We start from the raw sequence: 27,331 nt of genomic DNA, 5'->3' as shown, positions 1-27,331 counted from the left end.
AGTTCTCTTCCTTCTATGTCTTAAGTTTGAACTTCATTGGTGGATTCATCAGCTTTCTTTCAACCCAGGGCTTCCTTTCCAACTTCTAGTCCCATCTCAGGAGCTCTTTTTAGATGCTGTAGACAGTGGGTGGAGAGCTTTCTTCAGTTCTCTCAAGGTCCAGGGTGTCTGGCCTCTTTATCAGTGGTCAGACCATATCAACATCAAGGAGATGAGAGCTCTCCTTTTACCTCTTCAGGCTTTTCATACCCTCTTTCTTCCCGGGCCCCTCAAAGTTTTTACAAATAATACCACAGTGATGTGTTGTGTAAACAAACAAGAGGGAACACAGTCCTACTTTCTTTGCAGGCTGACTCTTCAGTTCTGTGATCTAGCTGTCCAGTGTCAAGTGAATGTTCAGGTTGTTTGCATTACTTCAGAGCAAAATACAGTGGTAGTTCCAACACACAGGCTCAGAAATGGATGCTTCACAGAGATGTGTTTCTGGACATTGTCCATCAGTTGGGTATTCCTCAGGTAGATCTTTTTGTCTTCCCCATGAACAGACAGCTGTCTCTCTCCTTTTCCAGAGTCCCAACTCCTCTAGCTTGGCAGATGGATGCCCTATCTTTTCCTTTGAATGGGATGTTTCTGTATGCCTTCCCTCCCGTTCTTCTGCTTTCAAGGGTCCTGCACAAGACCAGGCAAGACCCCCCCCCCAAAAAAAATCTTGCTGGTGACACCCTTTTGGTTCAGACAGCATTGGTTCCCCTTTCTTTTTCACCTGTCCAGGAGCAATCATCACAAGTTACCTCACAGGGTGGACCTTCTCACACAAGGCAAGGGGTCTCTTATCTTTCCACACTTGTCCACTCTTCAACTAATGTTGTGGGTGATAGGGTTTTGATCCTTTTTGGCATCTCTTTTCTAAGGACATGCTTTGGGTCCTGCAGGAGGGGAGGAAACCCACTACCCCTTTGTCCAAATAGAAGAGATTTCCTCTATGGTGCCTCTTATGTAACCAGGATCCATTTTCAGTGGATATTCCTCTGTTTCTCTCCTATTTGTATAATCTGCTCCATGCTGGGTTGGCATATTCTTCAGTTAAAGTTCACCTTTCAACAATTTCTGCTTGTCTGCCCTTAACTCCTTCTCTGGCATCTAGGTTAAAGGTAAGACAATTTCTTAAAGGCATCCTTTATATCAAGCCTCCCAGGAAGCCTATTCTGCCTTCCTGGGGCCTCAGTTTTGTTCTTGAAAAATTGATTTAGGCTCTTTTTGAACCTGCTGCTTTAGTTTCCTTGCAACATTGTACCTGGAAGACTTATTCTTTTCACCCTTATTTAAGCTAAGAGAGTATCTGAGCTTCAGGATCTCATGGCTGTTCTCCCCTTTTTAGTTTTTCATAGTGACAGGGTGTGTCTTCGTACTAATCCTTCTTTTATGCCCAAGGTGGTCAATGAGTTGTCTCTTAATCAGTCTGTTAATTTGCCCTCCTTTTTTCCTTCTCCACAATCTGCCAGTGAGAAGGTTCTTTGCACGTTGGATCTGCATAGACAACTCAGTTATTATTTGGGTAAGACTATTCACTAACCTAAGTAACTTTTTGTTCCTTTTATCTGAAGTCTTTGGATTTGGCAGTTTCTAAACAAACCAGCTCTTCCTGGATTTCTAAGGTTATTTCTTTTTATTTCTTTATTGGCAAATGTCTTTCCTCTTTGGTAAAGGCTCATTCTACCAAAGCTGTTGCTTCTTCTGGTGCCTTTTTCAAAGGACTGGATACCAGTTCCACCCTTAAGGCTGTTACTCAGACTTCTGTCCATACCTTCACTAAGCATTACAAGTTGGATGTTATTTCCAGAGCAAGAACTGGCTTTGCTAGGGCTATCCTGCATGGGTTTATAGAGGGTTCTTCAGTGCCTTCCTCCTCCCAGGTTTTCTCTGGAGCTTTTGTACTCTCTCTTACATAAAGAATATTGCAGCAGTGATATGGAAGGACGTAGTACAGTTGTGTAAAAATCTTACCATAATGATAGATGTCCTTCTCTTCAGTGTTGCAGTATTCACTTCCTCCCTCCTACCTCCTCTGCTCTGCCCTAATCTTCTTGCCTTCTTGGCCAAGGATTATTTAAGCAATGACCCATGTCTGGGTGTGGGTAATGCTAGATTTACCCATGGTTGGTGTGGTTTGGTCATGAGGGAGAAGCTCAAGTGACCAAAGGCAACCATGGGTAAATCTAGCATTACCCACACCCAAATGTGGATTATTGCTATTATACAATGACATTATTTAAGAAAAATAATACTTTTCTTAAATAATGTCTTTGTATAATACCTCCATGGTGCCTTTCCGTGGTTTTCTGCTATCATGGGGCTTTTTCTGATGTACTCCGCATGCGTATGGAACTTGTGTTCCCATGCTTGCACAGTACATCAGAGCTGTATAGAGGAAGCAATGGAAAAAGAAAGATCTCTGTTGCTTTTTTAAAGCTATCTCACTATGTTAAACGAGTTTAACATAGTGAGATATCTTTAAAAAAAGCAATGGAGAAAGAAAGATCTCTGTTCCCTTTTTTAAAGCTATTTTGCTATGTTAAATGAGTTTAACATAGCGAGATAGCTTCTATCTCGCTATGTTAAACGTATAACATAGTGAGATTATAGCAATGTAGATTTTCTTTTCTCCATTGCTAACTGTGCTCACACAGACAAAAAAAATCAGGATATATACTGATGGAAAAAGTCCGGGCGACTGGTCCCTTTTCCATTAGTATATGTCCGATTTACAATGGGTACTCTGGTTGGGCTGGCCAATCAGCGTGCACATTTGGAATGCTAATTGCCAGTCATTGTATAATTTCTTTTTCCTCCTTCTGGATGCACGTGTTCCTCCTGGTCCCTAAGGACATTCTTTTCCTCCTGGGCTTTTCAGTTCGGAGGTGTTTGCATCATTATGTTGCTTTTATGCCCTACACCTTGTGCAGGGAGCATATGTGTGACATACAATGCCTGTAAACTGTAAAGGCTTTGGTATACTGGCCAGGTGTTGGGCTATGCTTGGCAGGAGATCCCTTATGTAAGGAAAACTGCAACAGTGAAGAGAAGAACATCTACTGTTATGGTAAGATTTTACACAACTGTACTTTCTCACCTCATTTGATATAAATGGTACTTCTCTTCAGACAGATAAGATATGATTATAAGAGACCAGGAACTGATATGGATAGCTTTCTCTCATTCAAACATCATGTCACACACACACACACCACAGTCAGGAAATCCTCTTAATCGGTCTATTTAATTTCCATGGGAATCTCTTCTCTTCAAAATCCAAATAAGTCATCATACCGCAATGGTCTCCTTTATTCGGACCATCATTAAGTACAATGTCCCCTTTGGTATGTACAAATCCACACATATTGCTCAACTGGAAAAGCCCCAAAGATGTCTAGCCAAGAAAATTAAATGTCTTAAATCCTTCCACTACCCCAAAAGATTAGCAAGCCTATCTTAATACTCAGTAGCCTACGTGTTACTGTGATATGACTTGAGCCTTGCTTTTTGAGCCATTAATGACTCAGCCCAATTTGACCTCCCATTTCTTCATAAAACCTTTGACTCTACAAACATTCACATTAAGGACTTGAAAATACACCAACAAATAAAGTAGATTCTCTGGACAAATGGGTTCCGAACTCAATGTATTCCTAGCCACTGGAATAAGTTACCACTACAACTACAGGTCAAATGAAGTACTACTCTGGCAACCTTTAAGACTGGTCTTGATGACTGGGTTTGTAGAAGCAAATTTACACTAGGGTAATTATGTACTGCCCTACTCAATTTTGAGGTAAATTTGGAGGTGAGCACTATTAAGAACTTGAACAGGGTGGCAAGAATGTTTGTGTGTCTGCTTAAATGTGCATAAGGATAGGCATCTTTGGGTTCCAGTAATCACTTGTCTAGTAAGTTCCTATGTAACTCTGAAAAAATTAGATTTTTTTTCCGCATAAGCTGAGCTGGTGGCAATACACAGAGAATGATTAAAAAAAGACTACAAAGACCTTTTAAATCTGAGTTCCAACTGATCTGTCTCATTATAAGGACTTCAGAGACTTCTTAAGTTTGAGTATTCAGTATACCTGCATGTGGTAAGAGTAGAGAATTCCATGTGCCAGCTACCTGAATGATTAGAGTGCCCGATTTTTACTGGCCAACGCCTGCTATCATAGGCTTAATTTTAATTGTCTGACTTGTTGAGGGGGCAGAGCCTTTCAGACTAAATAAATGGAAGTTTGTTGCTTGGCGATCTTCAGTGTTGAGCTGTTGACAGCACTCTAATGCACAATCTAGGAAAAAAAAACAGGAGACCACAGTGGAGGAGGAGCCTTTTCCTACCTGACTGATTCAGCACATTACAAGGATTCAACCAGCACCTAGTACCAGGTTTGCATTGTTTCAACTTCTCCTAAAAGAAGTTTTTATTTCTGTTTCATGTTCTCAAAATATAGGCCAAGTTCTTTTCACTCATGTTTTTGCCTCCTCTAATTAATTTCCAGGGGTGGCTCATGCTATAGGACTGCAGGACTGCAGCCCCCCCCCCCACCTGTAGAAAGAAAAAAAACATGAAGTCCTGGAACTCCACGCATGTGTGCTTGGAGTTCCTGGAACTCACAGAACTTCAGACTGCTGTGTCAGGCAGCCCAGATAAGGGGAAAGCCATCTCTGCCCTGCAGATGCCCAGAAGTTTGTGCAGTGATGACAGCACAGAACGGAAGAACTCCGGACTGCATCATCTGCAGGCTGGAGCCTACCCTCGTGGGGAAATGGGCTTGCACAGACAGGACTGAAACACTTGCGTGGGACAGGGAAAGTAAGAGAAACTAGCCATTAGCTTTGGAACAGGAATTCAGGTACTGTTAGCAGCCGTTGGCTTCAGAAGTGTGTATGTGTAAAATGACCCAATTGCTATATACTGGTGGCTAGAGAGAACACATAGTGGTGGGTAGAGAATACATCAGGATTGAATCCTGTACCTTGGGTACAGGTGGCAAGGGCCTGAATTCCCTACCCACCACCATTTGTAAAAGTTGCAGATTTGTGCCCCATATTTTTTCTGTTCTGTTCCTCATAAAATCTGTGGTTTCTGTATTTTTGCTTTCTTACACAGTCAGTGGTGCAGTGGTAGCATTGTTGCCTGACAGCTACAGGTCCTCTGGTTTGATGCTTGGCTGGGGATGCCTTCTGTGTGGAGTCTGCATGTCCTCCCATCTTACAAAGACATGTGTCTGGAGTATTTCTCCCTGGGCCTCTGCTGACAATTGGCTTTTGTTCCAAGTCAGACTTTCCTGGTTAACAAATGTAAAACTGTCTTTTGTTTCATGGTTAACAAATGTTAGGCATTTGAATTTCAGACTTCATATTCTTCAGAAAGTACATGGTAACATGATACCTTTTATTCTAGCAATTTTCTAAGTTTATAAGATGGAGATTTTAAATTTGCCCCTATTTTTGGGACTGTATTCCCCCATTATTGGCTTTGTCCAGTTTTTTGTGCTAAGGTTGAGAGCGATGGTGAGAACTAAATTCACTGAATATGTTTGGGGGGGCTGTATTCCCCCATTACTGGCTTTGTCCAGGTGTTTTTTGCTAAGAGGTTGAAAGCTATGGTGAGAACTGAAATCACTGAATATGTTTCTGTATGTTTGCTTCCTTAAACAGTCAGTAGTGCAGTGGTGCAGTGGTAGCATCGTTGCTGGACAGTTACAGGTACTCTGGGTTGATTCTTGGCTGGGTGCTTTCTGTGTGGAGTCTGCATATTCTCCCATCTTACAAAGACATGTGTCGGGGGTGTTTCTCCCTGGGCCTCTGCTGAAAACTGTCTTTTGTTCCACGTCAGAATTTCCTGGTTAACAAATGTAAAACTGGCTTTTGTTTCTGGTTAACAAGTGTTAAATAAATAAAAATAACAGGCATTTGAATTTCAGACTTCATATTCTTCAGAAAGTACATGGTAACACGAAACCTTTTATTCTAGAAAATTTCTAAGTTTATAAGATGAATATTTGAAATTTGTTCCTATTTTTGGGAATGTATTCCCCCATTATTGGCTTCATCCAGGTTTTTTATGCTAAGGTTGAAGCTATGGTGAGAACTGAATTCACTGAATATGTTTGTGGGCTGTATTCCCCCATTATGGCTTTGTCCAGGTGTTTTTTTTTGCTAAGAGGTTGAGAGCTATGGTGAGAACTGAATTCACTGAATATGTTTGGCGGCTGTATTGCCCCATTATTGGCTTTATTCAGGTGTTTTGTGCTAAGAGGTTGACAGCTATGGTGAGAACTGAATTCACTAAATGGTAACCATTTAAGTTTCAGTCTTCCTCTCTTTCACAAGCCTGCTGATTTGGTGTAGTGGTATGTTGCTCTGACTGTTTTGCACAAGGTCCTGGGTTCAGGTCTTGGCAGTAAAATGTATGGTGGTGACACAGCATTTTATTCTAGCAACTTTCCAACATTATACAAGCAATGTTTAAAATGTGTCCCTGTTTTTTGGGCTTTTGTTCCCCCCCCCCCCATAAATTTTAACTTTTTCCAGATTTCTTGTGCTGCAAAGTTCAGAGATACAGCTGAGTGTCTAGTAGATTTTACAAGGAGCTGAGAGCTGCAGGGGAACACAAGTTTAGTACTGCTTAAGCTAAGTCTGCTTGTATTGTTAATAGCACAACATATAGTATACTTGCTTTTGATGCAGAAGGCTGTGGGTTCTACTCCCACAGTAAGTAGATGCATTGCTTATACTGTATTGTGTTGTAAAGGGGGTGGATACTGCAGTCCTTCTTAGTGAAGATACCTAGTAGCTATGAACCTGTTATCAGTTTGCCTTCCATTCCCTATTGCAATATTACTAACTTATCTTTTTTAATGCAGCATAGACAATTTATTCCTCAAGGGTAAGAGGCACTTTATTTGTACATGAAACAATGAAATATAAAGTTGTTTGCTAGCAGCAACCTTTTCATTAGTTACAGATTTCTTTATTGTGGAATTATTTAGATGACTTTTGCTTCTTCACAGATTGTGCGTATTTGCTGATACTGGTAGACTGTAGAAGTTTGAGTAGACTTTTATGATGGAAATGTTCTGAATTGAGAAGTTTTGTCATTATTGGTGCATGCATTTTGTTTAATTGTTTACTGGAAAAATGTTCAAAACAATACATTTAAAATGCCCTTTAACAACTGTACCGTATTGTACAAGGAATATAATTTAATGCAGTCAGGAAGGTGTATCAAAGAGTACGTGTATGTTTTGTGTGCAAGGGGCCGATAATTTGAAAACAGCCCAAAGTTAATCTTTATCTGCCACTGGCAAAATGTATTTTCTTTGAATGTAGGTTTCAATGTTGTTTCAATGAATGTGAGTTTCAAGGGCAGAGATGTTTTAATGCTAAGTCTATTTTCATTGTGAGACTGCATTGCTTTGTTTAGCAGATATCTATTAGTGTTTGTGCTGTAAAATGCAAAATAAAACTTTCAAATAAAATCAAAATCATTGCAGAAGTAAAGCAGTATGCACGTTACAGTGTTTATGGTAAATGTGGTGAAATAACCAAAGAATGGGACAATAGAATGACTGCAGGGGGGGAGGCTCCATTTGGCCATGATTTTGTGAGGGGGGAAGGGCAGCAAACTCAAAGACATCCCCGGCTGAAATATACCTCTCAACTGTCCAGATTTTTTCAGAACAAATATATTTTTGCTTCTTATTTTTGGTTTGTTCCTCATAAAATTTGTGGCTTTCTGGCAAATCATTTAGAAATTAAGTCACTAAATAATGACAGGCATTCAGTTTCAGACATCATAACCTTCAGAAAAATGCATGCTAAAGCAAGACCTGTTATTCTGTCAACTGTCTTAAGTTTATACAAGGGCAATTTTTAGTACTGTTTGTATGTCCCCCCAATATATTTGGCCTTGTCCAGATTTCCTGCATTAAGAGCTTGAGAGGTACATGCAAATAAATTGCTTTATAGAATTAAGAATATCCAAACCTCTCAACTGTCCCCAATGTTGGCTCAAAATGTTGCTCTCCCCCTAATAATCCCTCCACAAAATGGCTGTTTTGGAAGAAAACGTGGAGGGTTTACAAATATAAATAACTGTAATGATCAGAGTTATAGATCATTTTTATTTCAGAAATGAATGTAGATTCTCTTATTTTGTCAGCTGCTCAAGTTAACAGTACTAATATTAAAAAGGTGTCCCTTCTTTGACAGGTTTCCAATTGTACTGTGTGCCAATTTTATATTTTTTCATCACATTTTTGGTCTGTTTTTCATAAAACTGTGGTTTTCTGGCAAATTAGTGGCAAATCATTAAAGATTGAAGTTATAAAATAATGGCAAACATTTGAGTTTCAGATTTCATACCCTTCAGAAAATTCATACTAATGCAAGACCTACTACTATTTTATTATCTTTCTAAGTTTATCAGAGCAATATTAAAAACTTGTCCTTATTTTTGGGCCTGTGTCCCACTTCTGTGTATGACTTTGTCTAGATTTCTTGCTCTGAGGTTGAGAGGTATGTGTGTCAGAGCCATCACCATCAGCCAAAGACATTTCAGATTGTGACATACTTGTTGCACCCACTCCCCCATGTAGTGACTCTGGATATGTCCAACCAAGGCAAGGAGCAGTTGTGCAGTGTAAGTGTGCAGAGTATTCCGCTGTCCAAGGTAGACACAAGTACGACAGTGGCTTTTCATCTGTCCTTGATTTTGCAGAATGTTCTGGTTTTCTGTCATATTTTTATACTGTTGATTTATGCTTATTATTCAGAAAATGCATGCTGTCGCAGTGTCCTGTTGCTCTGTGTTTAAGTAGCAATGCTTTAATGACCATCAGATAAGCTTGTAGGAGATTGTAAGATGCAAGTAAGCTTTAATAAAGAGTTAAAGAATTACCAACATTGAAAGCCTTTTTGTTGTTGCCATGCACAGAACATTTACATAACTAGATAATGTATAAGCCTTAGGTATTGAAATGCATATGACAGTATATGTAATAAAGGACAGGATTACAATATTTTCAGAAGCTCATTACATTTGCTGGAGACTTGCGGTTCTCTTTGCATTCTTTACCCATAAATTAAACAGAATGCCAATCTGCTGTGTGGTCCATAACGTGTGCAGTAATCCTTTAAGCAATTTATCTTTCGCTTGTTTCTTGTTTGCTGTTCATTTTTTGCTTTGATAATGTCTTCCCCATGAAAGAAGTAGATTGTTGTTGTCAAGCAGCAGGTCTTTTTTGGATAACAAACATTTTTACAAGTGGGAGTATCACAGAGATTGCTACTTTCAGCATGTTACTTGTTAATTTTATAAAGCTGAATATAAATTATAATTAGAACTACAGTGCACGGAGAAGTGGTTTGAGTTGAGTGCTGCTTTTTTTATACTTGATTTTTCCAGTAATGTATTTAAAAAGTAATTTATTGCCTCACAACATTTGTGTTTCCCTCTAGATGTTAAGTAAGCTGTCATGTAGCCAATGCATTGAAATATTTTTTTTCTTCTACACTTCATTTTGTCTTGATTGGACACTCGTAATGAAGGTTTGGCACCCAGGAGTGTATTTAATTAAAGTTCCAGTTGTTGTGGTTTTGAGCATAGCTCCACCCATTTCTAGTTGGGCACGCCCCCTTCCCATTGGCCCATACATTCAGCTGTCTCCTGTAGTCCCCCTTTAATTTGAAGTCACAAGCCGCCACTGCTAATTTCTAATAGGTATTTTACTACCTCCGCCTTCTGCCCGTATAGATCCTTGTAGATTACAACCACCCTACCCTAATTTGCTTCCATTTCACCCATGGCTTGCCCCTAGGGATTTTGCTCCTAAGATTAATATCCCATTTCCATATCTGGCAAATTTGTATTCATGTGAAACACTCCTGATTTGTAAGCCACAGTTCTAAGCATGTATCATGAATGCTGTTTAAAGTGCCTGCCGATGGATGAGTTATCAACTGATTCCCTTCCACTGTCCCTTTGTCCCTTCAGAATTGCTGTACCTGCTGCCTAATACATTCTGTAATGAAAGGTGATGCTAGATCATGTTTGTGGGACCTGTATCCCATGACGGGTCCCCCAACTTAGCACTTTCTCTGTAAAGACCTTCTAACCACTCCTGACATCGCATCTGCATGCCTTTGTAAAATGTCTGAATCTTCCCAACTCCAAATTCCACTCCTCATTCTGCAGCCTTAAATACTGAGCCAGCTTACAAGTGATGAGATATCTCAATAAATTTGGGAGAAGCCATACTCTGAAACATTTTGGGAACATAGGCATAGAGGGAAGAGGTTCTAATGTTCAACTCACCTAAAGCATCATTTAACAGCTTCTTCAAATAAATTATTCTCATATGGTTAGCTGGAATGGACAAGTTTCTAAGGAGATGCAAAATATGAGGAAGAATCATCACCTGCATAGCTTTTATTCTACCAGATATCGTACCTATTTTTCCCAGTTTGTGAAGGCATTCTCTATCTTATCTGTCACTTGAATAAAATTAGTTTTGAGTATGGGTTCCAGAGTATTATAGGTTCATAGGTGTTTAGTAGGCTAAGGATCACAATGGTCTTTTTAAGCCTAGCCATATATCCCAAATCTCGAACAAGTTCTGGTACCCTTGAATAGTGTAAGCATGGGCCTGGGAGATGAGCCATTTACAGGTTACCTGTGTCTATTAGAGACATAGGTGCCAAGCCAGGGATGAATTTCCTGTTCCCCATCCAATTGGCCAAGTTACACTTGAATTGGGTTAGGGAAGAATTCAGCTTCTCGTGGATAGGGAGCCTGTTCCAGAGACTCGGTAGTCTCTGAGATACATACCTGTCTGTCCAGCAGGTCCTGTTTATATCACATGCAAGGTTTAAGTCTTTAGAATGGGTAATTCTGGTGCTGCTTGTTTTGCTGATATGCAGGAGGTCTATCGACTAGGATCTGAAAATGGCCTGTGTGCCAGGCATAGATCTCCCCTCAACAGCCTGTAGGAGATAGAATATAGGGATAAGGCCTTGAGGCAATCTGCATAGAACATTTTACTTATGCCCTGTATTCTTTTAGTGAGTAGGCTCTGTGAACATTCCATTTGCTGGATATGCCTGGCTAGGTACATACAAAGGGGGCATTGTACTCAATGATAGGTCTGACGAATGCTGAATAGAGTGGAACAATGACTTGGTTGAACCTAGATGCCATACCTTTGTTTTTAAGTTGAGCAACATAGAATAATTTCTTCACTGCTGTAGACACTTGATGGTCAAAGTCTAGATTGCTGTCTGTGTGTCCCCAAGTCCCTGACTACTGGGTCAACTCTAAGGGGTGTATCAATATGGTAGTTACCACAGGTAGATGACTTCCCAAAGGATACTCTAATGCATTTTGTAGCATTTAGTTTTAGTCCATGGCTCTGGCACCAGTTGCTTGTGTCAGCCCTTCCTGGAGAACATTTGTGTCAGTGTGTGATGTAATGACTGCTCCTAATTTGTAATCATCTGCAAATTTAGTCAACCAGAGACAATTGACATTGTCCTTGACTTCAGAGAAGTAAATGACGAAAAGGAGTGGTCCAAAGACTGATCCTTGAGAGACTAACAAACTGAAATATTTGGGGTGAATAGCCATGGGGATTCCCGAGACCCACAGGTCATAGGTGATGTACCATTTACTTTTGCCCATTTCTTTTTATTATACTCCAGACCTGGGACCACACCAAAGAATCTAAACATTTCTAGAATCCCAGGAATATCATTACTCATCAGTAAACAGTCATCTGCAAATAAATGGAAAGTGCTGACTATTCTTTCCTCCAACTCCTTACATTTCAAAAAATGTCTAACTTTAAGTGATAGTTCCTCCACAACAAGTTTTAACAGTCCCAGAGAAAGAGGGCATCCCTGTCTGATTCCCCAGAATATCTACCACTATTCCAGGAGTTCTTCATTTACCCTGAAACCTGAAGGATGTCTTTGCGTAGAGCTAATTTACCCATTAAATAAAACATCACCAACATTCCTCATTTCTAAAAGCCAAAACAAAAATTCCCATTTAACTGTGTCACATGTATTAGTAATGTCAGTAATAACCAGCTCCATGTTTTGAGGAAGGTTTTCATAATTATATAGAACAATTGCAAGGCCCCACCAAGTATCCCTAAACACCCTACCTCTGACAATCCCATTTTGGTCCTTTTAACTTATGTATGGTAGTAGCCTGTCTAATCTTTGCCAAAATCTTTGCAAAACTCTTTTATCTCTTGACTGATTAGTGATATCATTCTAAAGTCACTTGGGCTGGGTAATCTTTACCTAGTTTCTGAGACCAAGGCTATCATTACTTGATTGTGGTGGGGACCATGATTGACAAAGAAACATGAGAAATTATACAGACCTACCCGAATGTTCTAAAGGTCTTCTTTCCCCACCTATAAAATGTAGAGCAAATCCGTCTGGGCCCAATGCCTTATTCTGTTTTAGTTTGTGTGTGCCTTGAAACACCTCCTGGTAAGTGGTAGGTTGACTTAAATGGTCCTTTCCAAGCAGGGTAGGGGGTGCAGTTTAGTAGGTAGGAATTCCCACTTCAGATGTTCTCCTAACTGGTTTGCTGTGTACAAGCTTGTATAATAAAAGCCTCCCTAGTGTTCACATGTTTCTCCAGTATGGTACCCGTGGTTGCTAAGACCCTTGTTATGGCTCTTAGGAACCCACTGGTTAAAAAAAATGCCCCTTCCTCTTAGGTTCATAGGTTTTTACTAGGCTAATGACCATTAGAGCCCTTACAACCTAACTGGGCACCCCAAACCATTTGGGTTCCAAGTATCATGGGTGTTTGTATGGGCGGGAGCATGGTAGAAAGGAGATAATTAAGCATTTGTAAAGGGGGTATTAGTTGGGATAATTTTCTTATTGACGGCCTCTGTCTGTAAGGGAAATAGGGGCCAGAGCAGGAGTAAATTTACAAATTTTCTATCCAATTGTCAAAGTTTGTTTTAATAGGGTTAGGGATGAACTTGAGGAGCCTGTTCCATAGTGCAGGGATCCTTTGAGACACATGCCATATCTGTTTCACACTTTCAAATTTGTTTTCAGAGTAACATCTCTCTGTCTTGTATGGTTGTGATATTTATCTCCACGGCTTACTTTTCATGGAGTGACCTTAATTCTTTTGTTTTTTATCTTCATACTCAAGAAAATCATCACACAGTGCTACCTTGCAACCTTACCACCAGTTACCTAATACACTGTTCTCTACACTATTCTTTTGAGAGCTTCAGATATGACAGTTTTTAAATCTCTCATGCCGTTGAGGTATCTCTAGCAGTACTGCATGCATCACCCCACTTTCACCTTCTGAGTTTCCTATTCAAAGGAAACAATTAGAGTGGCTGGAGTCTGAGCTGACAATCCTGTTTTATGTATTTGAGCACTCTAATTCCAGTCCCTCAACCTAATGGGATGAGAGTACATTTAATCCTGAAACCCCTGCTTTAACAAATTTCCTAGAAAATATAGGGGTAATATTTTCAGGGTTGAAATCCAGCCAAACATCACTCCAGTTATGACAAACCAACCAGCCTTTAAGACGGGACTGACATTTCTTATGACTCTCTTCCCTTTAAAATAATCTGTCTCCAGTTTCATCCAATACCAGGTTAAAATCCCCTAACAGAATAAAATATTGTGCATGCATCATTACTGCCTGCCAATTCAAGAGGAAATATCCTAAAACTCTTTTATAATTATTTAGATACTTGAATAAACAAATTGCTGATCTCTGTCTAGTAATATAGCCTTCCTAATTTCGCGCCTTCCTCTCTGGGTATTTCTAGTCAGGGATTGGTGAAATAAAATTAGACAATGGACAAACTGTACATCAGTACCCTGATTGGAGAATGAGCTTTCTCCAGCAGGGTATTAATGTACAAGTTATGCCCACAGAGAAGAACAAGTCCACCGCTTCACGGCAGCATATCAAGCTGCCATGGAGCGCAGACTGAGAAAAAGGAACGGTCAACATTATTTTACACTCGCTAAGCAGCACTTCTGCTGTAAATAAAATAAAATTAAATATATAAAAATGCAAAACAAAATACAGAAGTGTTTGTGTGTGTGAGTTTATGTGTGCATGTGAGTGAATGCAAGAATGGCTGAGCCATTGTTTTACAGTCACTAAGCAGCGCTTTTGCCATTTGTGAGTGTAAAATATAAATATAAAAGAAAAAAGTGTGTATGTTTGTGAGGTGAGTGTGAAGAGTGAGAGCGATCCAACAATGGCAGCAGTAGCAGCATTCCAGAAGTTTACGTACCACTGTAAACGTCGGCACCCAGGCCTTATAGATGACACGAGCACCACTCCATAAAATATATGTTGTCAATGGAAGGAAAACTGTCACCAGATATTGTCTTTGAAAGAACATCAAAATATCTAAAACACATGAAGTATGATGTAAGGGTTTGATTTCTGAAACTGTGGTTTTCATGAATGAGGACCTGATGACAGGTACCCATAAGCAAATGCAGTATGAAGAGAATATCCCATCTGCCACAGGATTTGCTTTTTCCTTATGATTTACAACTAAGTGTACTGATTTGTTGAAAGCATTGAAATGATCTCTTCAATGACTGTAAGTACACACAACAAAACAAACTACAAAGTAGGCAATAATTATAAAGCACATGAAGCCTGTTATGTGAATTTTACTCTTTTGTTATAGTAGAATTTGTATGTTTGGCAAGACGATTTAAATGAAAACATTTCTTTTTGTGCAGATTTGTATTTTGATCTTTGTGATATATGTGGGCTTACAGTACATCTGATGTTCTTCGTGTTTCACTGTTGCAGTCATCACATTAGGGTTTTCCCTGCCAGGGTAGCTGCCTGCCTGTTCAAATACCAGAGGCTTAGTATTTCTGCGTCAGTTGCTATCACTTCAGGACTGAAGTCAGGTCGTCAATAGTATAAAGTAAGGCAGCCAACGCAATTACATCAGTCTTTCTTGCTGAGGAGCTCAAAGCAGAAGCAGTTCTCCCAAGTGCCAGTCGGCCGCTACCTGAGTTTCGTCTACCGTTTTGAAGCTGAAGTCTTCTAAAGCTAAGTACCCCATTGGGGATCCATTTTTCTTGCACTAACAGATGTCAGAAAAAGTTAACAATTGTCTCACCGGTGGAAAGCAAATACCACACTGAGACTTTCAGTCTTACTGCGTCACTTGTTTAGGCCCAGACCATGATGTCCCCCGCTGTCGCTTCTGTGCTTTGTTCAATGCCAGAACTATCCGTCGTTGGGCCCTTATTGTAGCTAGATATTTTTGCTTACAATCCTCGAACTCCGATATGGCTTCGGTAAGCCATCCGACAACAGATCTTCCAGAAAAAGGTAAAGATAAAGACAGAGACAGACCACACAGGTCCAAACCTTCCGACAACGCTTATGTTAAGCTAGCCTTCAGTTCTCCAGTCCTCAGTGAGGTGCTTTCCCAGCCCGTGATACCTGCTTCTGTGGATTCGCAGGCCACTACTGAGACCCTTTCGGAGTCCAGTATGCCGCAAAACTCTTCTTCGACTAAGGATCCTCTGGTCATCTCTACCTTGGATGGGTCCGGAGCCGCTGAGCAGGCACCAGCTTCCGAAGAAGTCCTTTGCACTTCTGATTCTCAACACAAACCGACATCTTCTTTTGCGACTGCCAATCTTTCAAAAATGACCTGAGTTTTTTAGGCCCAGGGTACGAACCACACCCAAGAAACTGATGACCCAATCTCAGGCACCTTCTTCCTTGCCTCAGTCTCAAATGCTTAAAATGGTGGAAGACCTTATCATGCCGATCAGGGGAAGCCAAGCTTCCCCCTCCAAAGGGAAAAGAGATCTGTCCCCTGTAGTTTTGTCTGAACAAGAGTTAGATGACTCTGATGCATCTGAATATGAAGACATGCAACCCCTCTCTACTTGAGGATTCTGATGCAGAGGATTCCATCCCTTCCGCCTCTCCCCCAGAGGATTTTTCTTTTGGGGAAACCCTTCATACCTTAAGGGAGCATTTCCAATGGGAGAGTCAGGACTACCCTCAGTCTAAAAAGAGAATCAGGGAATTCTTAGATATTCCACAGCACAGACCTTTGGCCATCCCCCCAGTCCTGGATGTTGTGGAGGATGTTTTTCTGGAATCCAGCTTGACTCCTAACACCCTCCCTCCTGCATCCAGAAAACCAGACGGATACTATAGAGTCCCTGACTTTTTAAAAATCCTACTGCTGACCCTGAGGTAATTCTCAAGGGCCTAAAGGGATTAAAGCAACCTCTGCTAAGAATCCCACCCCCCCCCCCTTCAGATAGGGATTCTCGAGCACTAGACAGATGGGGAAAAAAAGTATACACCTCAGCTACTCTTGCTATCAGGGCACTAAATTGTCAGTTCCATATGCTAAAATTTCAGCAACATACCCGGGAACTCCTCACCTTAAACAAAAAATATCTTCCTTTCCTGCTTGTGCAGAATCTAAAGAGTTACAAGAGTTAATGCATTCTGCAAGTCAAGTAACTAAACATACTTTGCACTGTGGTTTTGACGTCCTAGAAGCTTTTTCGGGGCAGCAGTCACTGGATCTGTTATTAGAAGGCATGCATGACTTAAGGAACAGCCCTTGCCAGACCATGTCTAATCTAAATTTTTGGATGCCCCCTTGCACAAAGACAACTTATTTGGCACTAAGGCAGAAGAAGTCTTAAAAAAGATGGAAGAAAAAGCAAAATCTATGCAGACAGTTAAGGATTTCTTACAGGTCCCACCATCCAGGTTCAGCAGGCATTGTCCCACCAAACACTGGTCTTTTCCTGCTTCCACTAAGTCAGTCCAGCCCAGACCCCAGGGAACCAGACCCCCCCCCCAGACAGCAGTCACAGGGAATGCAGAGATCTAAGCAGTGGACTACCTCCACTTCAAAACCAGGGAGTTCTAAGCCACCCCCTTATGGTAAGAACTCACAATGACTCACCTACCCCACCCCCTCCTTCTGCCACCTACACTTACCCCTAAGAGGAAAACTCTCCTTTAATGCAAGCACCTGGGCCACCATTACCAATGACCACTGGGTTCTCAACATTGTGTCCTAGGGATACAGACTTTCTTTCCACACCCTTCCTACCCCAAAACGGTTCCCAGATCTACCTCCAAACCAGTGAGCAGAGGCACAAGTGCAAGTCCTTTCCCTGCTCTCTATGAGGGCAGCAGAGCACATTCCTGCAGAACAGAGAGACCAAGGTTTCTACACCAGACTTTTTCTGGTACCCAGAAAAGAGGGTACGTGGTGCCCCATCCTCGATCTATCCATTCTAAACAATTTCTTGGTGATCCCAAGATTCAAAATGCTCACCCTCCAGCAGCTGCCACCCATGCTCTCCAAGGATGCTTGGCTAGCCACCCTAGATCTAAAAGAGGCCTACCTCCACGTTCCTATCAGGTAATCATGCAGGAAATGTCTCTGTTTCAGGGCGGGATCTCAGCACTTTCAGTTCTCTGCACTTCCTTTAGCTTATCTACTGCTACCAGAGTTTTCACAAAAAGTCTGACTCCAGCAATTGCCTTTTGCAGACAAAGAAATTTCCAGATTTACCCATACTTAGACGACTGCCTTATTCAGGCAGACAGCTAGGAAATGCTGCTCAAGCACCTGGCCTTTGTAAAGTCCCTACTAACCTCCCTAGGGTACACAATCAACAAAAAGAAATCCAAACAGGTGCCCACCCAAAGGAGTATATTCCTGGAGCAAGCCTGGACATAGCATCCCAGATGGCATTCCTGGCACCAGAAAAGCAAATTTTCCTGGCAGCCTACTTCTCTTAAATAGCTACCAGACCCCAGATATCTGCAGGGAAGATCCTGCAAGCTCTGGAGTTCATAGCATCTTGCATACTACTCATTCCATATATCAGACTGCATATGAGGAAACTTCAGTGGTACCTAAAGAGCCTTTGGTGTCAACACTCTCAAGACCTGGAGATTCTTATACCTGCTCCCACAACAAGGAACTACCTTTCTCACCACTTCTCTCTGCCCAGACCCTCACCACAGACACATCAGACTATGCCTGGGATGCACACCTGGACAGCAGGTGCATACAGGGCTAGTGGAGCCTACAGCAAATCCCTCTGCACATCACCTAAAAAGAGATGATGGCCAGCCAGCATGCCTTGTTAGCTTTCAAGCCCCTTCTCTCCCCAGGGGCTCTCCTGATCAAAACAGACAACATCACTGTAATGTGGTATATCAACAAGCAGGGAGAGACTCACTCCTACCCTCTATGCAGGCTGGCCATGACCCTTTGGCACACATCCTTTGCCATGCAGCTCCACCTGTTATTACAATTCCAACCTGGTTCTCTCAACTCTCTGGCAGACCAATTAAGCAGAAATCTTTTGAACCCACACGAGTGGCAGCTCAACAGAAGAACCTTCACCTAATAACTCAGAAATGGGGCACCCACAAGGTGGACTTCTTTGCCTCCCCCACCAACCATCAGCTCAGAAAATTCTGCACCAGGGAGCATCACTGCATGGCTTAGAAAGTGGATGCCCTGTCCTTCACCTGGGTCACTCTATCGGTCTATGCCTTTCCTCCACTACCTCTCATCCCCAGGGTACTGGTCAAAATAAAAGAGGAAAAGCAAGGACAATTCTTATAGCTCCAGACTGGCCTCACCAGCACTGGTACCCCATGCTTAGCAGCTTGTCCCCACCGCCACCAATGGCCTCCTCCTCAGATTCCAAACCTCCTGACCCAGAGGGAAGGGGAATTCATTCATCCCCAATTCCAGACACTCAGTTTGGCAGCTTGGCTTATTCCCTAACTCCTGATCAATCTGCCAACCTCAGTAAACAGGTTCTAGATGTTAAACATGAGGCCAGACGCCCTAGCACTAGAAAGTCTTATGCTGACAAATGGAAAATGTTCTGCATCTGGATTCAGGCTGAGGGAGCCAGTACAGTACAGCCCTCCCTCCCTCACATCCTGGATTACTTAGCTGACCTACTACACAGTGGTCTCTCTTTTTTGTCTATAAAAATTCATGCCTCTGCTATCTCTGCTCATTTTCCCACTGAGCAGCCCCTTTTCTCACACCCCTTGATTAAACAGATCCTAAGAGGGGCTAGCAACTTCAGGCCACTCAGAAGAGCACTAACCCCAACGTGGGACCTTAACTTTGTGTTGGAAAAGTTCAACCTGCCCCCCCCCCCCTTCAAACCAGCTTCTTCTGCAGAGCTAAATTTTTTCTCCTGGAAGACAGCTTTCCTTCTGGCCATCACTTCAGCCAGAAGAGTCTCCAAGCTACAAGCACTCATGGCTGTGGAATCCTTCATCATCTTCCATGCTGACAGGGTATCCCTTAGGACTAACCCATCCTTCATGCCCAAGGTGGTCTCCAGTGTGACTCTCAACCAATCCATTCATCTCCCCACCTTTTTTCCTAATCCCCCAGAACAAGGGGGGAAGGTTCCTGCACTCTCTAGATGTGCACAGACAGCTCAGATTCTATCTAGACAGGACTAAATCCTTCAGAAAGTGTGATCAATTGCTGGTTAGCTTTGCTACAGAGGCAGAAAGCAAAGCCATCTCCAAACAAACATTTTCCGAATGGATAGCACACTGCATCCATTTCTGCTACAAACAACATGGAAAGCCTCCCCTCAAGGGAGTCAGGACTCACTCCACCAAAGCAGCCTCCACCTCTGCAGCTTTCCTCAGAGGAGTCCCCACCAGGGACATCCTGGAGGCTGGCACCTGGGCATCTGTTCACACTTTTAACAAACATTACCATCTGCCTCTCTTCTCCAAGTCCAGGGCAGGGTTTGCCTCTACAGTCGTACAGGGCATCCTAGGCAGTACCTAGTTTCCTTGACTGCCTCTACCCATTTTCTTAGCTTTGGGAATCAACCCAAATGTGATGACTGCAACAGTGAAACACGAAGAACATAGTACAGTTGTGTACACTTACTATAGCTATATATGTTCGAGTGTATTAACTGTTGCAGTCCTAGTTACCCTCCCTCCATCCCCCCTTTTTTCTTCTCTTTCCTTGCAAGGGACATATTGGTATTTACTTTCTACTGGTGAGGTTCTTGCACCAGATTTTGGCTCCTACTTGGCTCATGACAGATTAGGGCAAGAAAAACTGATGTAATGGCGTCGGCTGCCTTACTTTATACTACTGATGACCTGGCATCAGTCCTGAAGCGACAGCAACCGACGCAGAAATACTAAGCCACTGGTATTCGGGCCAGCCGAGGACTACTCTGGCAGGGATAACCCTAATGTGATGACTGCAACAGTGAATACACTTGAGCATCTACATTTACACAACTTTACTTTTCTGTGTGTGTGTGTGTGTGTGTGTGTGTGTGTGTGTGTGTGTGTGTGTGTGTGTGTGTGTGTGTGTGTGTGTGTGTGTGTGAATAAGTGCATGAAAATGAGGTGTGTGTGAATGAGAGTGTGATGAGTGAGTGTAACACAGCACTTGCAGCAGCAGCATTCAAGAGGTAAGGACCTGTCTTCTCTTACACTAGTTAAATGAATAAAACCAAAGGGGGAGCAAAGGCTCAAAACAGGAGTGTACTCCTGTTTAAAAAAACAAACAAAAAAAAAATTGGCTGCAATAACACCACTTGTGTTAGCATGCATTTTCTGATAGGCAAGAGTGTATGAGTGGGGAGGGGGCGGTGTATGTGTGACAGAGGGATAGACAATGCTGGCAGTGGCAGATAAGAGGTTTTCACACCTCTCCACCTTTTAGCCCAGGAAATGTGGGTAAAGCCCAAAGTAAAGAGGGAACAAAGGCTCCAAAACAGGAACAGATTTAAATAAAAAAAATAAATAATAAGTTATATAAAAGGATTTGTGTTAACATGAATTTTCTGAAGGAAATAAAGTCTGAAAATCAAATGTATGTCATCATTTAGTGACTTCAGTCCCCAAATGACTGTCAAGAAAACGTTTTAGCAGTAAGGGACCAAAAAAATAAAACAAATATCTAAATATTTTTTTTAAAATGATATATTTTGGAAGTAAAATACTTGCTCTAATACCATTTACATATACTACAGCAACTTAGAAGCATTAGGCATAGGAGCTATTTTTCACCCAAAATATATAGAAAAATTATGTAGTAATAGAATAAATAAAACACAACAATTTTACAGCGAACCCATTCTCTAAGCGAAATAATCCCCCACAGAGGGTGTGTATTAATGTGTAATTAATAACTGCCCACGGGTGTAGAGGCCATCTGCCTGAAGCGTTGGGCCTCACAACATCCCTGGGTGGGCATTACTTACACATTAACACACACCCTATTGGGCATTATTCCTTGCATAACCACACCCTTCTTTCCCTCTCCTGGCTTATGATGTCATAATCCCAGCTGATACTCTCTTCCCTGAAGCTTATCTGTGTCCCTTATTTTTGTTTTTGTCCCTGTCTCAATGGTGACCATTTCATTGAGCCATTTCCCTTTTGATTTTCTGGAGCACTCTTGTACTCCTACTACATCCCCCTACATTCCAAGACATCATTTTTTCAGATTCTTTAGGTACGTAAATACCCTTGAAGATTCAAACTTTTTCCATTTATCACATTTGGATGAGTCCACCCTCCCTAGTAGTTACCACAGACATCCTGTGAGATATAGAACAGCAAAAACTATCCCCCCAGGGGTTTCACAGAGTATCTGCCTTGGCCTTTAATGATCCTTCCTCATATAAAACACACATTAATGTATTAAATCACTGCTTTATCACCATAGACATAAAATAAACAGCAGAAATATTCATAATGAAATAATCAAGTAAACAGCTGTGTGTATCCAATAACATGAACCTTTCAACTTAATACATAAATTAAACAACTTTAAATAAATAAAAAAATAACCAATTAAGAGTGATGCAAGGACATTAATACTGTAGGTATATGATGCAATTTGTATCCATTTTTTGGGTACAGATACTTTGTTGTCCTAATCCTAGCTGGTACACTCTTGTTTGAAGCTTATCTGTGTCCCATAATCAATCTTATGGATGCCAAGAAATTCACATTTAAAAACTATAAAACATGCCACTCTCTCAAACTTTCTCCTTAAAGGTCTAAGTAAGGTATAACAGCTAACACAGAATAAATTGTTTAGATGTTAGAGGTTTATTAATACTACTTTCCTATTTGGTACCTCTTGCGTCCGTGCTGAAAAATAGGCCATAATCCATGTGGTATCTAATAAGCAATAAAAAGTAATAAAGTTCAGTGGTGATTGTTTTCAGATGAAGGCATGCAAGAGATATAGGCAGAAAAGCCACCTTCAAAAATGTTCTCAGTGTGTGTGTTGTGGTTTTATGTCCTTGTATGTACCGATTTTCAGAATATATGAGAAGAATGTTGCATATTGTAACTTTCAGAGAGTAAAGATACCTAGGAGTAGGGTGTTATGATGTACAGAGTGGTAGATACAGTAGAAAACATGACATAAGTAGGTTTTTGGATAGGGATGCTGGTTGTGTAAACTCTGCAATTACTGTTATTGTTGCACTGTAATGCTAGTTTTATGTAAGCAAACTTTTAATTTCTTTCTGTCTACTTGTATTCTTACAGCTGTTTGTTTTCACTGACGGTGAAGTTGGCAACACAATACAAGTTATTTCATTGGTGAAGAGAAATGCTGGTACACACAGGTATGCTGTTACATCTCCAGTTTATGTAACCATGTAGATACTTTTTTTTTAGCTTGTGAAATCTATAAAAAAGGTGATGTACAGCTGTAAGTTGCTCGCCTTTGTCCATATTTTTTCTTCTAACTGCATTTCTTTTATCTGTGTTATTGACTACTGTATATACTACTTTTCTTCATTGCTAGACAATAGTTTAGGCAACCACCTGTGTGCTTTGTCACCCACCTGTTTGTATCCTTTTTGTTATCCATCAAACAGTTGAATTATCCTTGGTGTTTCAGGATCTCTTGCATTTTGTCATTTGATCAGTCAAACTGGTCAGCCAATCATGTGAGGTTCTCCTGTTATCTTCCTTTTATCTAATGCAGACTCTTCTTTCTGCCATTTGATTTTTCTTCTACCTTATTTTCCCTTAGATAGTCTCAGATTATTTATCCACACTTTCTATGCCTATATTTTTTAAATGTATCTATAACATTTGCAACACGAGTCCATGTCTTCCCACCTTCCAATTCCTAAATCACATTCCCAAATAATTTCTCCCCTTGTCTATTCTTCCCTTTCCCCTAGCTCTCTTGTTTTTCATACCTCATATGTCCAGGCTTAAAAGACAAAACTTATGGACGCATTGTGATTGTTAAATATTCTTTCTACCATTGACTTGTGATTACATATACTGTTCGTTATCTTGGTCAGTCTCAATACAACTGCAACACTCTATTAAAAATTGTATGTAGTGCATGTAATGTCATGATTATGCCCTGAAAATGGGAAAAAGACTTGTTAAGCACCTTTCTGATATCAGATACAACAAGCTTTTTGTTAACCATCCCCTAACAGCTGTTAAGATCAGATCTCATGCTACAGATTAAAAAACAGGCAGGGTCTGAGGACAAAGAACAGTAGCAGAAGCTAAAACATTGTTATAAAGATTAGATATTCCACGCTCTCAGACATTTAAACAAAAAGTCTGATAGAGTGAAATGTTCTGCGACTTTTAAACCCATTAGTTCATCTGGTCTCAAAGTACTTTTCTCGGTATCCATCTCTAAAAGCATAACATGTTTATGATCAGAGAGTGTACTTGATGGTATATAAGTAATGTGTGCTGAAATATATTAGCAGATATTTGTACTAACTGTATTTTTGCACTTTAAAACTTTAAAAAAGTACATTTTATCACATTTTGTTCTGTAGTAGTAATGTTTTATTATTATTATATTATATTGTTTTTAGTAATATTTTACCTATTAAGTTCATACATTGATGAATAGTGTTCAGGCCCAAAGGTCATTTGTGAAGACTGACTCCTTCAAATTTGTGTAAAGTACTCTATCCCTACCCAAATATCAGGACTTCTCTTATACTGATGTCTATTCTCTGACTTTTTAATATGTATTGCCAGTTTATTCCATAATCTTGCAATGTTCTATGTGAAATAGCTACATTTATTTTTTTACCCAATTTAAACTTACTGTAAATGTATTACTTTTGTATCTTTTACTTATGTATTATATACAAGTATAAACCCAAGCATATTCACATGAAGTTATCAAAAAGTACCTTAAAAGCAAGTATACATTCCCCCCCCCTATAGTTACAGTAATGTATTGTGCAGAGTTTCAGGACCTCCCATCTATCTCCATAATTCAAGGATTGTAATGCTGGTGTTTTCTGGTAAATTTATTTTATTCAAGTTCCAGGATATTTATTGTTCCTAATACTATATACATAAAATGTAGAATGCTATTCAGTTACAGATCACATGTGTTCCTTATAACCTCCAACCAATATTTGATCGATGTCTTAATGGTGTGTTTTTACACAGCAAGCCCACTTGTCTCACTGTTTTAATTTTAATTGCATTAACATCTAGATTAAAGGTTAAGTCTCAGGTAGTAAGTGACCTCTTCTAAACTGATGCCTTGAAACATTATAGGCTCTTTTACTGTCTTCTTGCCAGATATTATGTATTTACATTTTTGGACTGAGTTTTAATTTGTTTATTGACCAATACAGAAAAGTAAATAAGTTGTAAATAAGGCGGCGCAGTGGTGCAGTGGTTAACATTGTCACCTCACAGCAAGAGGTTCTCCGGTTCGATTCTCGGCTGGGGTGCCTTCTGTGTGGAGTTTGCATGTTCTCCCTGTGTTCACGTGGGTTTCCTCCAGGTACTCCAGTTTCCTCCCACATTCCAAAGACATGCATCTGGAGCATTTCTCCCTGGGCCTCCGCTGAAAACAGGCTCTGTGGAACCTAGTCAGACTTTCCTGGTCAACAAATGATAAATAAATAAATAAAAATAAATAAATTGTCCTTATGTTTCACTCATCTGCATATTTGCTAATACTGCATTGCCTTACTGTATGAATATCTGAGCAGTTTAAATTAAACAAGGTGGTCCCAAAATATCTCTGTGGTATAGCAGTTATTATTTTAACAGGTTTGTAGGTTCATAGGTGATTACTAGGCTAACAATTACAGGAGTCATTTTAAGCCAAGCCATGCTTCCCAAGAATCAAATTCTGTATCTTGTGTCTTTGAGGTGAACACATTAACAATTATACCAACTTATGTGCCCCGAAAAACTACAATCTGTGTTCTTTACATTTTATAGTCTCATAGTTTTATATTTATAGAATTCTGGCCGAAGGGCCATAAATGAATTCTGACTCCTTAAAATTTGGATAATAAATTTGAATGACCATACAGGAGTCCATCTTTAATATAAATTGTTCTACCAGTTTTATACTTCTGATAAAGACAGGCAGTCTGTTCCAAGGTAATGAGACTGACTGTGTCAAAAATGCTCATCTTACTGATGTTTTATCATAATTAATGCAGAACTTCAAGCCTCTACATAAGTAACTTTTTGTGCTAGAGTTTGTTTCAAGATTTAGCAGAAGTTTCATCTCTTCGTCATATAATGCTTTATGATCCAAAATTAATTTTCCTCTGACATGTCTGCATTTACCTGTATAAAGATTCAAATGTCTACATCTGTCCTCATATGAAAGGTCATCGATTGAAAGAATATGCCTAGCGAATATTCTCTGAACTGATTCAAGATGGTCATGTTGAGAGTTAAAGATCCAAAATGAATTATTATTTTCCAGTAAGGGTATAATAAATATCTTAAATTCTTCATGTAGCATTCATCTTTAGTAATGTTCCCCAGTTATATGCCAATTTGTCTGATAGCTGCAATTACAATATTATTAACATGTTCAGCAAATGTAAAATAATTACTAATAGTTCTACCAAAATTTTTATAACTGTTAACTTCATCTAGAGCATGATCTAATAACCGTATAGGTATTATTGGTAATTTATTATGAAAATACAAAACTTTACATGTATTAAGACAGAACTTTATTTTTTTATGCGTTGCCCATGAGGATAATTCATTTAAGTAACATGCTATGTTAAGACTGACTTTGCACTCATACGTATACTTATGGTACCAACAATTGTTCTGTTTTGGTAAAGTAGAAAATGCCATGTTAAACAGCAATGATCCCAAAACAGAACCCTTAGGTACCTCTAGTAATTACATCCTTACTACAAGAACAATATCATTGAACTCTGACAACTTGACTATATCCAGTGAGCTAGTTTAGTGTCCATTAAAATATATATAGTATCTATATATTAGATCTGGCATTTACTATTGATTTATAAGTGCTAAGAGTATTAAAATATTTTGCCAAATGTATTCATGTGAGACAACTCATTATCCTCTTGGTTAAATGTGAATTATCTTTTAATCTTAGTAAATTGTCATAAAATGGACTTGAGGGTGGGTTATCAAAAGCTATTGCCAGATCAGGGTACACCATACCAGTTGTCAGACCTCAAAGGCCATTGCCAGATCAGGATACACTATACCAACTGTCAGACCTCAAAGGCCATTGCCAGATCAGGGTACACCGTACCTGCTGTCAGACCTCAAAGGCCATTGCCAGATCATGGTACACCATATCGAATGTCAGACCTCAAAGGCCATGATCAGGGTACACCATACCGACTGTCAGACCCCAAAGGCCATTACCAGATCAGGGTACACCATACTGACTGTCAGATCCCAAAGGCCATTATCTGATCAGGGTGCACCATACCAACTGTCAGACCTCAAAGGTCATTGCCAGATCAGGGTACAACATACCAGTTGTTAGACCTGAAAGGCCATTGCCAGATCAAGGTACACCATACCAACTGTCAGACCTCAAAGCCCATTTCCAGATCAGGGTACACCATACCAACTGTCAGACCTCAAAGGTCATTGCCAGATCAGGGTACACCATTCCAACTGTCAGACCTCAAAGCCCATTTCCGGATCAGGGTGCACCATACCAACTGTCAGACCTCAAAGCCCATTTCCAGATCAGGGTGCACCATACCAACTGTTAGACCTTAATGGTAATTTCCAGATCAGGGTACACCATACCAACTGTCAGACCTCAAAGGTCATTGCCAGATCAGGGTACACCATACCAACTGTCAGACCTCAAAGCCCATTTCCAGATCAGGGTGCACCATACCAACTGTCAGACCTCAAAGCCCATTTCCAGATCAGGGTACACCA

The 27,331-nt window shown here is 40.4% G+C and overlaps 1 protein-coding gene across 1 annotated transcript in view; it reads left to right on the top strand.

The window, feature by feature from the left end:
* LOC122790553 (von Willebrand factor A domain-containing protein 5A-like) overlaps window positions 1–22,786 on the top strand; it is a 384,622-nt gene extending 361,836 nt beyond the window's left edge. Inside the window, exon 10 of the mRNA XM_044058101.1 lies at window positions 22,670–22,786. Within this exon, the coding sequence (XP_043914036.1) occupies window positions 22,670–22,786 (117 nt within the window). The remainder of the gene's footprint in view (window positions 1–22,669) is intronic.
* Window positions 22,787–27,331: the final 4,545 nt, after the last annotated feature.

Source organism: Protopterus annectens, chromosome 16.part0 (genome assembly GCF_019279795.1).
Source record: "Protopterus annectens isolate FY-2018-M chromosome 16.part0, PAN1.0, whole genome shotgun sequence".
NCBI classification, from domain to species: Eukaryota; Metazoa; Chordata; order Ceratodontiformes; family Protopteridae; genus Protopterus; species Protopterus annectens.
This window is presented reverse-complemented; position numbering and strand designations above follow the sequence as displayed.